The sequence below is a fragment of the Helicoverpa zea genome, chromosome 7 (genome assembly GCF_022581195.2).
Source record: "Helicoverpa zea isolate HzStark_Cry1AcR chromosome 7, ilHelZeax1.1, whole genome shotgun sequence".
Lineage (NCBI taxonomy): Eukaryota > Metazoa > Arthropoda > Insecta > Lepidoptera > Noctuidae > Helicoverpa > Helicoverpa zea.
The window spans coordinates 2,812,412-2,829,712 of NC_061458.1; the positions used below are offsets into that span (position 1 = coordinate 2,812,412).

General features: G+C 36.8%; 1 protein-coding gene across 1 annotated transcript in view; it reads right to left on the bottom strand.

The window, feature by feature from the left end:
* The window catches only part of LOC124632020, a 27,089-nt gene continuing 9,788 nt past the window's right edge, over nt 1-17,301 (bottom strand). The window contains exons 2-20 of the mRNA XM_047166673.1: nt 15,617-15,750; nt 15,257-15,378; nt 14,720-14,877; nt 13,656-13,839; nt 13,148-13,254; nt 10,439-10,660; nt 10,083-10,238; nt 9,362-9,562; nt 7,966-8,149; nt 5,655-5,797; nt 5,250-5,369; nt 4,344-4,548; nt 3,886-3,981; nt 3,204-3,422; nt 2,997-3,157; nt 2,666-2,845; nt 2,176-2,271; nt 1,402-1,545; nt 1-1,012 (exon numbers count right to left, since the gene is read on the bottom strand). Coding sequence (XP_047022629.1) covers nt 818-1,012; nt 1,402-1,545; nt 2,176-2,271; nt 2,666-2,845; nt 2,997-3,157; nt 3,204-3,422; nt 3,886-3,981; nt 4,344-4,548; nt 5,250-5,369; nt 5,655-5,797; nt 7,966-8,149; nt 9,362-9,562; nt 10,083-10,238; nt 10,439-10,660; nt 13,148-13,254; nt 13,656-13,839; nt 14,720-14,877; nt 15,257-15,378; nt 15,617-15,750 — 3,027 coding nt within the window. The 3' untranslated portion in view covers nt 1-817. The remainder of the gene's footprint in view (nt 1,013-1,401; nt 1,546-2,175; nt 2,272-2,665; nt 2,846-2,996; nt 3,158-3,203; nt 3,423-3,885; nt 3,982-4,343; nt 4,549-5,249; nt 5,370-5,654; nt 5,798-7,965; nt 8,150-9,361; nt 9,563-10,082; nt 10,239-10,438; nt 10,661-13,147; nt 13,255-13,655; nt 13,840-14,719; nt 14,878-15,256; nt 15,379-15,616; nt 15,751-17,301) is intronic.

The following is a 17,301-nucleotide window of genomic DNA, read 5'->3' on the forward strand; positions in this document are numbered from 1 at the left end:
TTTTTTTTTTTCATAGATGCTATTTTACTAAATATATTTTATAATTTAACATATACGTAATATACATTTAAATTAAGAGCGTAACATTGTCATAAGCACCTGAAATTGTTGATAAGTAACTATTTTTATGTTTTGTTTTCATATTTAATTAGTAATTTTCCCTACTTTTTACTGTTTATTAGTATTTTTAGATTTAACAAAACGTTCCTTTTTACACATAATCAATATTTCTTTATATTCAACAACAAACGAAGTTCACCGATTATTCAAATTCAACATATCACATAAAGTATCATTAGACTGTACTGTTATTACACGTATTTTAGAGCTGCATCAACCCCTTCACTATTAGATTTGAACATAGCACATAACTGCATCAACAGTTTATTGCCCTTGCTCCAAGCCTTTATATTGCGTCAATATTCACAGCTGCATCAACTAATTACAATCCAACAGCTACATAAGCAACATAGCATCTTTTTATTCATCTTCATTACCTCCTGAAACTCACCCGAAGACTTCCGAATATTTCCGAACTTTCCCGAACTCCAAAACCCCTTCGCTTTTTGATTGAAACATAGCACATAGTTGCATCAGTTGCTTATTTCCCTTGCCCTTCTAAACTTAACCAGGCTTTGGCTTATGAAGGCTCACTTCATATTGTGATCATCATAGCTGCATCAACTACATTGGTACTTAACTTACAATACAACCCAACAGTACCAAAAGAAACAATGTATCTTCATTCATCTTCATAAACTGCCAAAAAACAGCTAAGATTCTCGAACACCCCCGAACATTGCCGAATGTCCCCGAACTACAGAACCCCTTCACTATTCGACTTAAACATAGCACATAGCTGCATCAGCTGTTTATTTCCCTTGCCCTGAGCCTTCATATTGCGTACGTCTGTCCGTCTGTTGATGTGAACGCGGACACCTTCTAAACCTGACCAGGCTTTGGCTACGGCGACTAACTTGCTCCAGGGTATCGGCCATTCTCCTCGGAGGTACTGAGAAGAAAGGACTTTGATGAGTTTTTGAAGAAATATGATTAAAAATAACTGAAATTAAGTCATTAAGTTGAAATTACCTATAATGAAAATAATATCTAATTATTAACTCAAATATTGGAAAGCTTACTTTGGGGTCAAACGATCCTGTCAGAAAGGAGTCCTGATATTATTATTTCTTAGTCTGGTATTTAATAGAATTTTTGTACTATTAAAAATTATACACAGCAAGGCGTAGATTTTAAATAGTCGTTCGATTATATTTTTTGTAGTTCAAAAAGCAAACTTACGAAAGGCAATATAAAAGAGCCTCAGTTTATAACAAAACTATTGCAAGAAACAGTGTAACTGAATTGCAAAAAAAAATATTATTATTAAAATATGCCTACCTGATCAAAAGGCTGTTTCCCAATATGAAACATAGTGTACAGCAGTGGCGTCTTGTTCAGCGGTATGTTGATATCACACGACTCCTGTATGCCAAGCTCCTTGTATATCCACTCGGAATGCAATGCTAGGTGCTCGTAGATAACCTGTAAATAAATATAAAATGTAGAGAAGGAAATTAGCGTTAATCGGAACTATTAATCAGATTCCAATCTTTAAAGGTCCTATAAAATGCTTTACGTTTACTCAGTCTTTGGTATTCAAGATATATGTACTCACGGATGGATTACACCATTTAACAATAACCGAACAATATTCAGTTGTCAAATCGCTGAATTGACTAATGTGCGGCAAGTAGACGGCTGATTATGGTTTGGTTATCGTCAAAGCAAAGAGGTGCAACTCACTCTTAGAAAGTAAATTATTAGTGGGAGCTTCTTTCCACCCCAGAGAGTAACACACAATAGAATCCACAATAATATTTATTTAGGAGAAAATTATAAATACATTTTCATGAAAAGCACAATGACATGACACAACACAGACAGCCTATTTTTATATTATTCTTTTTCAGTACTACAAATTCAAAATTGGTTAATAGGCCAGTAGGCCGACAAGTAGTAAGAATTGAAACTTTAACATAAATAACTTAGAAAAGTAAGGCCTGGAATTAAATCCACACAGTAGCACTTAAGAAGCTGGTGCATTAAAGCACTGGGCCACTACCAATTATATAACATTATAAAATACATATCTACAACTCTTACTGTACTCACTCGAAGACTGTCCCTTCCAGGCGATGTCATCAATATTTGACTAGTGAGTGCGGCGGCGTCACTCGCTCGCTCTGCGTTAGACCCTGGCACATCACCCTATGATAATCAGAACTGCTTTAGGCCATAACAATAAATTAGACTATATTATTATGTACCTATAGTTTCTTCACTAATATTACGGGCTTTTAGAATGCCTTGGTTTGGTACCGACGTTTGAGTCGATAGCACCGGGTCTTTAAACCATACAGATAGAATTGTCATTTTGCAGAATTTATTCCATAATTTGTTCTTCTTTCCGGCAACAACACTTTGCAAGTATAGGCTTTTGGAGTCTGTTTTTTGTACAATTTACCTTCAAAAAGTGCTGATTCAGACCACTTTGGAAAATAACTTTCTATCTTCAAAGTAGATCCTCTATCCAGAAACCATTTTGACCCATCTTAATAACACTAGAATTATAAATTATAATATATAATTCACCTATAAATACCTCTTCAAACAGCTCAGCGAATTCCGGAAAGTCTTCTAACCCAAATTGTTCAGATAATACCACTTTTTTTTTAGCTCGTTCTATTAACAGTTGTATGTCTCGTGTATGTTTGTCATCTTCGTCTATAGAGCAGAGCGCTTCGGCGATGGCGAGTGCTAATAGACGAGACACTTTTGGAGCCTAACTTTTAAAATTTACCTTCAAAAAGTGCTGATTCAGACCACTTTAAAAATTACTTTCTATCTTTAAAGTAGATCATCTATCTAATAAAAAATGACCCATCAATTTTCTTTTATTTTTTAATTAAGCCTGTGTTGTCTCACTGCTGGGCAAAGGCCTCCCCCATAGCCTTACATCTTTCCCTATCGGTCGCCATTTGTGGCCAGTCCTTGTGGAAGTTGTTTAGGTCCTCTCTCCAGCGTTTTCTTGGTCTTCCTCTTGGTCGCCTACCATCATCAGGGATCCACTTTGTAGTGATGATGGCCCACTTATCTGTGTGCATTCTGTAGATCTAATTAACCCTAAAATTATAATCCACCTATAAATACCTCTTCAAACAGCTCAGCGAATTCCGGAAAGTCTTCTAACCCAAATTGTTCAGATAACACTACTTTTCTTTTAGCTCGTTCTATTAACAGTTGTATGTCTCGTGTATGCTTGTCGTCTTCGTCTATAGAGCAGAGCGCTTCGGCGACGGCGAGGGCTATGGACGACGCGCTACTGTGGGTACCGTCGAAACTTTGGGACGTTGATGTTGCTGTGAGGTATATAATTATGGAAAACATTTTAGGTATTTTAGGTATTCAAGACACATGCGAAGGATAAGGTTTGTTCTGGAAGACTGACAAATTAATACTTTTAGTCCATATAAAAGAACATACTAATGAATGTCGGCTGTGACAGATTCGTGTACCCATAAAAATTATTGACCCAATATTCCTAAATATAGCTTAAACTGAAAGCGTAGGAGTTCGATCCGATTTTAAGGAAAATAATCTTCTGGAATTGCACCATAACGGCCTGATCAAAAGTTCTACAGGATTTAAGCCTTCAAAAAATGGATCATAACCAAACCAATTACCAGACAAAGTAACAGATTGACAGCGTCTATTAAATAAATAACATTTCTTACATCATATTCACACAACATTATCTAATTTAATTAAGCAGATCTTGTACTTTGGGTACTAGACAACATTATATTATGTAAGGATACTTACTGGTTTGCCCAAGAGCCATGATCCTGACATGCTTAGACCTCGGCTTATTTGATCGAACACTCATAGTATGCGCCTCTCCATTTGCTGTCGATGCTACTGTCAATCAAGATAAAAAAGTTAAAGCAGAATAGCGATACTAAAATATGAAAAAAATAAACATAGCTACAAGTTAACCAAGACATTTTTGCAACACAGGATAAAAAGACAATTATATAATTTATTGGGTACACTTTTTTTAAACCTTTTACTAATTAAAGTACAAAGTGAGTATTCTTATCGCTGAGATCTATATCTTATAAACAACCTTAGCATATAAACTTACATAATTATCTATTTATTTTGCTGAAACAGATAAAAGCTATTAAAAAAGATGGGTCTCTTACGAACGCAACGCCCTGTATCATTCAATAGATGGCGCTATAACCAATTTCAAATTACCAAAAACAAAAGACACTAACCTTCTTTTTCTTTCTCAGCTTCTTGTTTAGCCCATTTCTGTATTTCTTCATAAGTGACAGTTACCAACATTTGTAGTAGGACCGACCCTCCTACTGGGTTTATATGTGAGGGTAAGGTACCCTCTATGATAGAACAAGCGTTGACGAAACTGCGGGGAACACAGTCTAGGGACCGTGATATGCAGGACAGACAGAGGACCATTGTCTGTAAGAAGAGATAAACACAAAAGTAAATATAAGTAAGAATATTTTTACTACAGTAAGTGACTACAAAAACTTTCCCCCTATTTTCATGGCATAATTATGTGCCTTAGGGTGCGTCCACATCTGGCGAATGCGCAGCACGCGAGCCGATCGCGAGCTGTCCGCGAGCTGCGCGCGTGCATTTTTGTTCGTGCGCCGCTTCTGCGCCGCCCGCGCGCAGCTCGCGCGCGACCTAAGCGCCGCACGCGAGCGGCGCGCAGGCGGCGCGCGACGTCTGACATCTTCGATAGTACTGAGCCAATATACGGAACTGTAAGGGCGAGAACTGATTGCGCGCAGATCGCGCGCTCTATACGAGCCTTGCGTGAGTTGCGCTAAAGAGGCGCACCGAACTATTGCAGTGACTGCACGCGCGCAGCTCGCGGACAGCTCGCGATCGGCTCGCGTGCTGCGCATTCGCCAGATGTGGACGCACCCTTACACATAAAATTTCTGCATTTTCTATTATTCCTCATTATTTATCCCATTAACCATTTATTCTCTCTGAATAAAAAAATATATCACAGAAACATATTTTTCATTATTTCTATTAACCATGTCACAGTACAAAAACTGAAAGTCCACTTTCAGTACTCAACTCAAAAACAACTTTATTGCTACTACTTGATAAAGTAGGCAGATAGAGTTAATAAATAAGATTACCTGATACATAGAAGCACCGCCCTGTACCGCATTGACTAATATAGGCGGAATAAACTGTAGCACTGAACCAACTATTGCCAGAATACCAGCTAACCATGAAGGTCTTCTATCACACCACACCTGAAATTAATCACAAAAAAATATAAAGATGTATTCATTTTGTTTTTTAGTCTAGGGTTTGAAGAAAATATTGAATTTAATTAAGAAATTTCTAAGTGCGTTTATCCTTAATAATATGTATCAAAGAACTACTGCCAGTCGAATATTAATGGGTCATAGTATATTCATCTGATAGTCATGTGTTTAACAAGTGGCAACTTAGGTAAAGGTTTTCTTTTTTTAGTATAAGAATATATAATTTTACCTCAAATGAAACACGACAAAATCAAGTGACTATGTCAATACCTGTCGTTTATCCAAGCAAGCTGCCCAATCTCTGCCAGATATCTCAAGCGCGTAGCATAAAGTGGTCTTCAATTCTGTCTTACTGCCAATCGTAGCTAGAATATAGGTTAGGGCACCGGCTGCACGAGCCAGTTCTACACCAGCTGAAAAAGAACAAAACTTATGTTCAGTAAATTGGTTTATTTCGTACTTCTTTGTGTACTACTCCTATGTAGCCGTTATGATGAAGGCAATACTTATTTTTAACTGAATATAAGAGGATACAACTAAGTTTATTAGCCGCATATGGCCGGTTACACCACACAGCAGCCCTAGCCATTGCGAGGCTACGTGCGGCAGGTCTATGCGAGGCCCTTTGTCCTACGTGAAAAGTATGTGTTGCGAGAGTAAGCTGGGGCCCGATTCTCCTAAGTTAATAATGTCAAAATCGAATAGACATCGAATCGCAATATGATCGCAATAGCAGTTTTAACCATATCGAGCATTCTGCTACTAATATAAGACCAATCGTATTCCAACGACATTCGATTGGTTTGCGATTGGTCTGCTATTTTGGTGATTTTGGTGTATACGGTAGTTAGCTCTTCAATCATATTGCAATCGTAAATCATTTGCAGACAAAATGATTCATTATTGAATGACAGAAAAGGATAAAAACTTTTATTTCAAAGAAAAAATAGTGGAATGCCACATACGCTTCAATTGTAATCGAGTCGTGATTGAATCGCAGTCGAATGTGAATCGTATGTCGCTTAAGTAAAATTAGGAGAATCGGGCCCCAGGTGTTTTGATTTAGCTAAACGCCATTTTTGAGAAGAAATGCTCGAGTTAAACAAATTAATAAAATTTTATTTTTACTACAGTTTATATTTAAAGAATCACAAAATTAACAAATATTAAAATGATCTGATGCTTGCGACTTTTCTTAAGACTAAAATCTTTAATTAAAGCAGAATAATCGAATGAATGAGCAACGTCATTTTCGATCGAAAGAATAGCAAGGGCTGAAAGTCGATCTTGTGTCATCGAATTCCTTAAACATCTTTTAATAATTTTAAGCCTCGAAAAACTGCTTTTTAGATATTATTATTTTATTATTCGAATTCTCAAGACTATTTCGGTAGTGGGATAAATTTCAGTTAAATTATTTTCTTATCTATACTTCAGCACCGAGATATTATTCAACTCTTCGTATAACTGATTCAGGACCGTCTCTAGCTCGTGTAGCGCCCGGGTGCAATTATGACCCAAGCGCCCCCTATGTATTGAAAGGTTCGAACGTCGTAAATAAGAAAGTTCATACGGAAACTAGGACTTATTTTTTTGTTAATAAAAGGAATTAAAAGCGGCGCTACCTTCTACCTTCGCCTAAAAAAGGATGAAAAAAATAAAAGAAGCGGAAAGTATAGCACCCGCGAGCGTAGCGAGCGCAAAAATTTTTGAGCTTTGGGTCACCAAAGCACCAAAACTTGCATAATAACAGTGTAAGGTGAAGTCGCGAGCGTAGCGAGCGCGAAAATTTTTGAGTTTTGGGGCATAAAAGTACTCTAATTAAGTTAGAAGGAAAAGTGGGTACTGCCAAGTGAACAGCCGCGAGCGTAGCGAGCGCGAATTTTTTTAATTGTTTAAGGACTCTCAAATTAATCTCGGAATTAAGCACAAATAAAAAGAATCCGTAACTGGATCGAGAGCCAGTTGTTTTTGTTACTTTGGTGTTCCAACTTTTTGTTAAATTGAGGACTCAAAAAGTAAACGCTGAATCAATTAAAAATTAAGAAAAAATGCACATTTTTTTTTTCTTGGACCAGATATATATTTTTAACTATATTTTTTTTTATATTAGTTTGGCTTGTAGCGCGAGGCCCCCCCAAGCGCGAGGCCCTGTGCGATGGCACAGTTCGCACACCCCTAGGACCGCCACTGACACCACACAACCACCTAATTTAAAATTAGAATGTTTCAATATCTTTGATCATAAATAACCGCGCGAATCGATTGATCATAATCATAAAGTTAAGCAACGGTTGGCGCGGTTGGTCCGCGGATTGGTGACCATTTCGTAAAAAAATCTTCCGTGTTTCGGAAAGTACAATAAATTGTAGGTCCTGCTGTCAATTGAGCGTCTTTGGCAGAAGTTACGGGTAGTCAGAAGTAATAAAGTCTGATAACCACTACCACTACGAGGTGGTCAGAAAAGCAGTCGCTCCTTGTAAAACACTGGTACGCAGCTATTTGGGAGTTGACAACATAGTTGGGAAAAGTCTAGACAGATAGATGAAATTCGTATAAGTATACTTTTTGTTAAACTCACGGTTAACATCCCCCCCAAATCGACAGAACCCATCAGCGGTGCACAAAAACCCGCTACACTTGACGCTGGCGCCGCTGATGTACCAGCGTCCGCTCGCGGCCCACGGCAGGTTGTCCGCGCACATGTGCCGGACAGCGCGGATCAGCAGGAGCCGGGCTAGGTGGCAGTCACGCATCATTAGTACCTGGGGAATAAGGTTTATGGATAATTTTGTTTTGAGGAAAAAGAAGTTGAGATGGCCAAGTAGGTGGGGAATGACCAACCTTTCAAGTTCATACTTGTATGTGGGTTCAATTCGAGGTCACACAAATACTAGAGCAATTTTTATAAGTCTGTATGTCGGCTTGCTAAATATACCTTGGACCGATTAAGGGGGGTGTACTATGCCAAATCGAATAACAAATAATCGAATATCAATTGATCGACCACTATAAATCGGAATTCTAAATACTCGAACATTCATAATATCGAATGGTTATTAAATCGAACATTCAATACATCGCGCAGTCAATACATCGAGTGTTCAAAATATCGAATGTTCGTTTGATCGAGCGTTAAATGCAAAACATATTCATCCTATCGAAAAATCCTTATTTTTTATGAATACAAGAAAAACTCAAAATTTACTAATAAATCACATTTTAATCTTTAATTCTTATCTTTTAAAGGTACATTTTAAAATTTTGTGTGAATTGAAAAGGCAAACGCGTGATTGGGAAGACCTACTTTACAAAAAAGAGGCAAAAGGGATGATAATGCGATAGAAAAAATGTTAAATAATAATAAAAACTACATTAAAATATGATTTATTCATAAATTTTGAGTTTTTCTTGTATTCATAAAAAATATAGATTTTTCGACAGGATGAATATGCGATGCATTTAACGCTCGATCAAACGAACATTCAATATTTTGAACACTCGATGTATAGACTGCGCGATGTATTGAATGTTAGATTTAATAACCATTCGATATTATGAATGTTCGAGTATTTAGAATTTCGATTTATAGTGGTCGATCATTTGATATTCGATTATTTGTCATTCGATTTGGCATAGTACACCCGATTAAGGGTGAAGGAAAACATTTCGGAAACCATTGAGGAAACCTGGACTATGAAGGCTATTTCAGCCATCAACCCGCATTGAGCAAGCGTGGTCATTAAAGCTCTCTCTGTGGAAGCAAAAACTTGTGCCCAGTATTAGGACGAAAAATCTGTTGTTTTTGGTTTTGGGTTTGAGCCTAACAGTCTTACAAAATTAACGGGCTGCCGATGTACTTAACTGGGTTGCCGGGGTCAGACACGCAGTCGCTCCATTTGGCACACTGATACTCAACTGCATCCAGGCAGAGGACCCAACACCAATATGGAAAAAGCTAGACAAATGACACTTACCTTGATAATCAAAGCCCAATTAGGTTGCGGTTGTGCCAACAAAACAATCAACTCAAGTCCCAAAGCGGTCTTATTGTTCAAATCATGCGTACTCCTTACAGACGGGTCATCTAACTTGTCGAATAGCTTCGGACTCACGAATGTGAACCAGGGGTATGGACATTCTCGAGGTATTGTAGGCGGATCGCGCTCTTTGAATTCCTGGAAATATTAAAATTGGCATAATTTTTTTCACTACCTACAACTACCGAAAATTACTTGAAATGTTACTGTTGACAGAAATATAAGAAACTTGCTATTTACAGCAATTTCACGCGTAAAGGGAGATGGAAGCAAGGCCCGCCTAACCCGTAGCTTCTTACTGAATTTTGTATAGAGGGTAGAGTCAATTAATAAATTAATCGTTTTGGAAACATGACTCCCAAATAAAATGTTGGTCTTCAATTATACCTATTAGAGGTCTCAATCACTATATATTATAAAACAAAGTCTCCTTTTCTGTCTCTATGTCCCGTTGTCCCTTTATACGCTTAAACCTTCAAAACTACGCAACTATGTTATTATATGAATAATAACATACATTAAATAGTGGGGAAATACTGTTATCCCGAAGCCGGAGCGGGTCGCTATTTATAATAAACTGACAGTAGTTTTCTTTCATTGGACTTCCAACTTCTTTTAGGCAAGTTGAACCTTCAACGGCCAAAATACGTTTACCTACCTGATGTATAAAATGCAAGTCAGCCCCTCTATACACAAAGCACTTGAACAGCTCATTGCATTTCGCATGAACATCCCTCACGTCTCTCGTCTGATGCTTAACGTCTAAACCGGCCAAGTCCGAACCGTTTGCACAGATAGAAGGCAACCACCGTGTCTTATTGAACCATATCTAAGTTTCTTATATTTTGCAAAGAAATTAAGATATTATAATAATTGACAGAAATATGAGAAAAAATATTTTTTTTCTCCTGGTCATCTTTACATGTTAGTTAATTTCACCGTCTTCAAAACGCTTGGATTTTCGTTATTTTTGCAGTATATTTCTAAAACACCTTTTAAACACAATTTACCAACCTGATGTATAAAATGCAAGTCAGCCCCTCTATACACAAAGCACTTGAACAGTTCATTGCATTTAGCATGAACATCCCTCACGTCTCTCGTCTGATGCTTAACGTCTAAACCGGCCAAGTCCGAACCGTTTGCACAGATGGACGGTAGCAACTGGGCCACGCAGAGGAGAATGTTTAGTATGTCGTTTAGAAGAAGACGTGTTGTAATTTCTGTTGTGTTCGTCTGTAATAACAATAATTAAAAGTGAGAAATAATATCCAGACAGTTTGGACAGTTTCAACTTTTTTTTTGCTGTTAAAAAGACAGTTAACTTGATTTTTTGCTCGTATTTGAATAGCAACTAAATGTACGATGCCAGTTATCTGCGCACCTGCACTTACTAATAAAGGACAATGGGCACAAATATATGGGACCTGGTATACCCCACCAATAGCGATGTCATATATATCATTGGATAGGCCTTTTTATGTAGAACAACATTTACTATGACAGCTTTGCTGAAATGTTTGTCCGTTCTGAGATATAGATCAAAAACTGTGCAAAAGTTAAACTAAAGTTAACTTAATAATCTATTGATATCTCAAGTTTTTAGAGGAAAAACTAAGTTGAAATAAGTGTAAGTCTCCTGTGTCCTACCTGCTGTACCCATTAGGGTCCATAATTGTTACTATTATTTTGCATTTCAACCTTATACTGTACTAACTGGATATTGGGCATAATAACAGACCCCACCAATAACAAAGTCATGCATATCGATGGATAGGTCTTTTTAACTGGAACAACCTTTACTATGACAGCTTTGTTCTATTGTTTGTCCGTTCTGAGATATAGATAAAATACAAACTTAATATATGATAATGCAGATTAACCGTCTTACCACAAAAACTTTTAAACGTCAGTTTAAGACTTGTCTATAAAAGTGTCAGATTATGACGTTGAAATAAGGTCCATTTTGCAGCCACAATTTTTTTAGACAAGTGTAAAACAGATGTTTAAGTTTTTGTAGTAAGTCCATAAGTTTATTTAAAGGAAAATCTATGTATGTCATCAATGTACTAAGTACCTGCTGTGAGTCTGCATTTGTTACTATATTTAGCAGTTCCAGCTTATACTGTACATTGCGGAATGAAATACACGATATGAATATAAGAATAATATCCACATTTCGTTCATCTTTCTAAGTTAATCTTAGACACCATTGACTGTGTTTCGGATGCCACGTTAAACTGTAGGTCCCGGCTGTCATTGAACATCCTTGGCAGTCGTACCGGGTAGTCAGAAGCCAGTAAGTCTGACACCAGTCTAACCAAGGGGTATCGGGTTGCCCGGGTAACTGGGTTGAGGAGGTCAGATAGGCAGTCGCTTCTTGTAAAGCACTGGTACTTAGCTGAATCCAGTTAGACTGGAAGCCGACCCCAACATGATTGGGAAAAGGCTCGGAGGATGATGGATGATCCACATTTCGTTCATACGTTACTTTTTACATTTAAATAATTCAATTTGATCTTATTAGCCTTTTCCCAGCTATCTTGCGGTCGGCTTCCAGTCTAACCGGATGTAATTGCCTATCTGATCTCCTTACCCCAGTGATCTGGGCAACTCGATACCTCTTGGTAAGATTGGTTGCCAGTGTCTTTTCTTCTGTTGTTACCCATGCACGACCATGGACCGACCGCACCAAGCGTTTGCTTATGATCCTTATGATCGATCGACACATGTCATGTGGCTCAGACAGTACATAAAAAATATTGATTCGACCGGCTTTTAGTTTAACCGAATGCAGCTGAGTGTTTTACAAGGAGTGACTGCCTATCTGACCTCCTCAACTCAGCTACCCGGGCAATTCAATACCTCTTGGTTAGACTGGTGTCAGACTTACTGAATTATGACTACCCGCAATGATAGCTAAGGAAGTTCAATGACAGCCGGGACCTACAGTTTAACGTGTCATTGGTGTGTCCAAGATATGTATACATACATAGGTAGACAGTACATACAAACTTAGAAAAGTTGCATTAGTACTTGCCTGACCTGGAATCGAACCCGCGCACTTGAAAGGTTGGTTCTTTACCGACAAGGCCACCACGATTTACATAATGATTATAAAAAAATAAAGACATTGGTGTTATTTTTCAAAGAAAATCAGATTACAGTGTTGATTAGCATTGTTTTTTAGCCATATCTCAGAACGGACAAATAATAGAACAAAGCTGTCATAGTAAATGTTGTTCCAGTTAAAAAGACCTATCCATCGATATGCATGACTTTGTTATTGGTGGGGTCTGTTATTATGCCCAATATCCAGTTAGTACAGTATAAGGTTGAAATGCAAAATAATAGTAAGAATTATGGACCCTAACGGGTACAGCAGGTAGGACTCAGGAGACTTACACTTATTTCAACTTAGTTTTTCCTCTAAAAACTTGAGATATCAATAGATTATTAAGTTAACTTTAGTTTAACTTTTGCACAGTTTTTGATCTATATCTCAGAACGGACAAACATTTCAGCAAAGCTGTCATAGTAAATGTTGTTCTACATAAAAAGGCCTATCCAATGATATATATGACATCGCTATTGGTGGGGTATACCAATCTGCCCAATGTCCTTTGTACAAGTACCGATTTAGGTACGCCATTAGTGAAATAACTTCATTTTAAAATACAAAACGCTTTTAAGAAACTAGTATTTTTACATAACGCAACTTACTTGACAATATCTAACAGTAAGTATAGTGAGTGTTTCATTTAGCATTCCAGCGAATATTCTTTGTGCCATCCGCGGTGGCACAGTATCCCAGAGATCGCGTCTGCTACCTGAAATAATAATTTTATGTTGAAAACAAAATGAGCACTTAAGCAAACGTTACTTTTGGTAGCTAATTTCAAAATAATGAAATAATATATCATCTGAGTTTGAGAGGTCGCTCAGGCATACACAAAATTTTAACTGATGATGATGAAGTTTCCAGATGAAAGTCAGGAGACTTTCCTCGTTTTAGACAGTATTAAAAATCCTATCATTATACAGTATTATTAAAAATCTATCAGTTTTTAATAATACTTATTTCGCTAGTATAGCTTACAGGACTGTCAATCGAACATTCTATATAATAAAGATCAAACTCTTCTACAGAGAAAGGTAACTTATAAGTATACCTACAATAACCTATTTATTAAATATCTAAGTAAAAAAATACTGCCTTCAAATCTCTCACCATTCATATAAAGCCACCAGCCCTGCACAGATGGCGTCCCAGTCTCATGTACCGTCTTAGTGGCGCCATCTATCGGCCGACCGCCGGAATCTTGCAAGATATACAAGGATAACACACGGTTGTGTAAGTCTAGGACCCTTTCGCCTACAGCTTCTGCCATTGCTGTGTAGCGTTTGTAGCAGGCCTGTGAAATGATGGAGTTAAATTGGTACAGGTAGTTGTAGCATTTATAGTTTTTAGATATAGATGACGCTAGTGTTTTCATATATAGGATTTTTTCATATACTTACAGGATTATTGCCTTACAGCCAGTTTCTTCATCAAAAGTTAAAGCCAAAGTAAAAGTCAAAGTAATGTCTAAAGTAAAAGTAACGGTCAAATTCGATTTTTCTATTAGTTTTGCTGTCACTTTAGCCTTGAAAAAACGTATTTGACCGTTACTTTTACTTTAGACATTACTTTAACTTTAACTTTTGATGAAGAAACTGGCCGTTAGTATCATACCGGTAATTCGCTAAAAAGGTATATAGTAAAAAAAAGGTTTCATGACAAAATGGCTGAACCAATTTCAACATTTTTAGTATCTCTGACACAAATGAAATATTGGTCCTAACTTATTGGAGACCCAGCTCTTACTCTTATCTCTTATAGCTCTTACCAGCGTTTTGATCCGCGTCCCTAACAAACCCCTCTCCATCATCATCATCAGCCTATAGCAGTCCACTGCTGGACATAGGCCTCTCCAAGTGCACGCCACTGAGATCTATTTTCGGCTTCTCGCATCCAGCTCCTGCCAGCCGTCTTGCGCAAGTCATCACTCCACCGTGCCTGAGGACGTCCTACACTACGTTTGCCGAGGCGTGGTCTCCACTCTAGAACTCGTTTACCCCAACGGTTATCGGTTCTTCGGCTAATATGGCCAGCCCACTGCCACTTCCTCCATACTAAGATAAAAAGTAGCCTGTGTACCAATTCACAATTATGCGTCCGCTTGCGCATGACGAAGTAACAAACACACACATTCAAGCTTTCGCCTTCATAATATTAGTATCATAATTCCATACCTGGAGCAAAGAATATCTCTCAGCATTGCCACTATCCTCAACGTGCTGTACGTAGCAATACATGCTGTTCTTCAACAGTGCTGCGGCGCCCAGTGTGGCAGTTAGTACCGGGAGATCAGCGTGATCTAACGCTTCTTGAGCTAACATGTGTAGGTGTTCTGTGAATTAGATATAAAGGAAATATTAACCAGATGGAACTTAAATTAAATTATTAACTTTCATTTGAGTAGGCACTTAACTAAAGTTAAACAATATTGATATGACATTGATTTAAAAAGCAGTAGTTTATTTGTTTGATTATTTACTTGTATAGGAAGTTGCATAAAAAATATTTATCTTTGAGTATGTTGATAAAGTTCCTACTCAAATGGAGTACCTATAGAATTTTTTAGATTCATATTGTTAAGTATTTAGTTAGCTAGCTATTTATAACTATGGACTGTGATAAAATAAAAGCTTGAAAAGGAAAAAACTTTTTATCAATATCATATTTATATGCACCTGTTAAAAATGTATAATAAAGTAAATATTATTTACCTAACAGAGAATCACCAGACTTGATAGCCAGCTGCACAAACTTGTCAGGGTCAGAAGTCTTAGCCACACCAATATCTGTTTTCTCATCCTCTTTTGTAATCACAAACATGCCTGATCCTTGTCTGTAAATGAGAAAAAAAATGAAGAAAAAGTCATGAAGAAAAACTTCACAGGTGGGGATGCCTATTTAATTTATACAGATCACACACAAAACCATGAAATTTGCAAATTGGTATTTTGAGAATCAGACATTCAATAACAACATGGAAATAATTATTAAAAAATCTTTCAATAGTATAATAAAAGTATCTACTACTTTTCTCAATAGTATTTATTTAATTAAGGTATTCAAATACATACTTGAAAGCAATAGAGAATTCCTCTTCTAGCCATACAACTATTTTGACAGAAGCAAAAGAAGCATTTCTTGGAAAATCTAGCCGGCCACCCACAACACCTTTGCAAACAGTCTCGGATAATACTGTTTGGTTTTTCTGGAACATTCCAAGAACACAATTTATTTCTAAAATGTGCTAAAATTCGTACAGTTTTAAATGAAGGAGTCTATAATACTTTTGATTATATTGAGAAATTATATTACCACAAAAACACCATGTTTGTTTGTGTGCATGTATGTATACAACATGTAACTTAATTAACGCACATCCTGAAATTAGTTTGTTCAGAATCGTTTACTGAATCGATTTATATCATTTTTAATATAGGTAATTTTTTATTCCAAAAATAATTAAAACTACTTAAATTATTGTCATATTAACCCTGTACAGTCAAAACAAATTCAAGTAGACCGTAACTCAAAGTAATAAGACTTCGTGTATTGTCGGCTTTTTCCGTAGTTTCGTTATGTTGTGTCGAGTCGAGCGGCGCGCGGCGCGATATTTGCGTGCGTAGTAGTATGACCAAAAAGTTCTCCAAGAATTGGTATAACTAATTTAGTAAATAACAATGCATATACATGTTAAATTAAAAATTCAGTGTATGTATTATGATTATAACATAAAATTCTAATTGGGGTGTTTGACTGGCAACACTGGTGGCCGGTTGTCAAAAACATATGTCTTAGATTTTATTTAAAATTAAATAGTTTTAGTGCTTTAATTATTGTAATTGACCTTAGATTCAGTAGATTTAGTGATAAGATATAAGGATAAATGTTTGTGAGTGATTTCGGTGCAAAATAGCGATAGAAATCAATCTGAAAGAAACTGGCTGTCATCCCAACGAACGGATTTTGAAAGTGTTCGAGACAAACATAAAACCCGGGGAGTATTTGCTTATTTATTATGTATTAGATACCCAGTCCCCTCATTTATCAATTTTGTATACCCTGCACATCGTTAAATGACCAAATCTTATACAAGCTGCTATCTAAATATGCCCTATAAGTTTAACTGCCGATACTAAACAAGATCAGCTGTTTTCTTGTGGTCATTGTAAGACTATATTTCATATCCAGTGAAAGTTTATTTTCAGAAATTTATTTCAAATAGAATTTATTGAACAACTAACAAACACATTCATTTTCAACTGATATTTAGAAAAAAAAAATACCCTCAACAACTTTTTAATTTTTATTTTCTCTTTTCATAAAACATAATTAACTTGCTCACAATCCAGCAATACAGAGTACTCTTTTCCTTATAATTAGCTTCAGCATCTTTAACTCTGTATTAAGAATTAATTCATTAAACAATAATCCTCCAGTCTTTTGTTTCTAAACTTAACTTTACTTTTAACCTCTCTTCCTTCTTTCACTTAGCTATCTCTTCTCACATTCCAGGGTGCCTCAGGGTTAACTTTTCATCATGTTAACCCGTAGAGCTGCATTCTTTGAGGAAAAGTTGAGGGCTACACTGAAAGACTTGGAAACCAGCAAAGATCTGTGCAAACAGCTGTTACAAGAACGGGATGACAGCGAGGTAGAAGTTAAGGTCATTGTTGACAAGAACACTGAACTTAAGAACCAGTTAGCTGAATTGCATATAGAACATATGGATATACTCGACCAAAATCAACATCTTAAT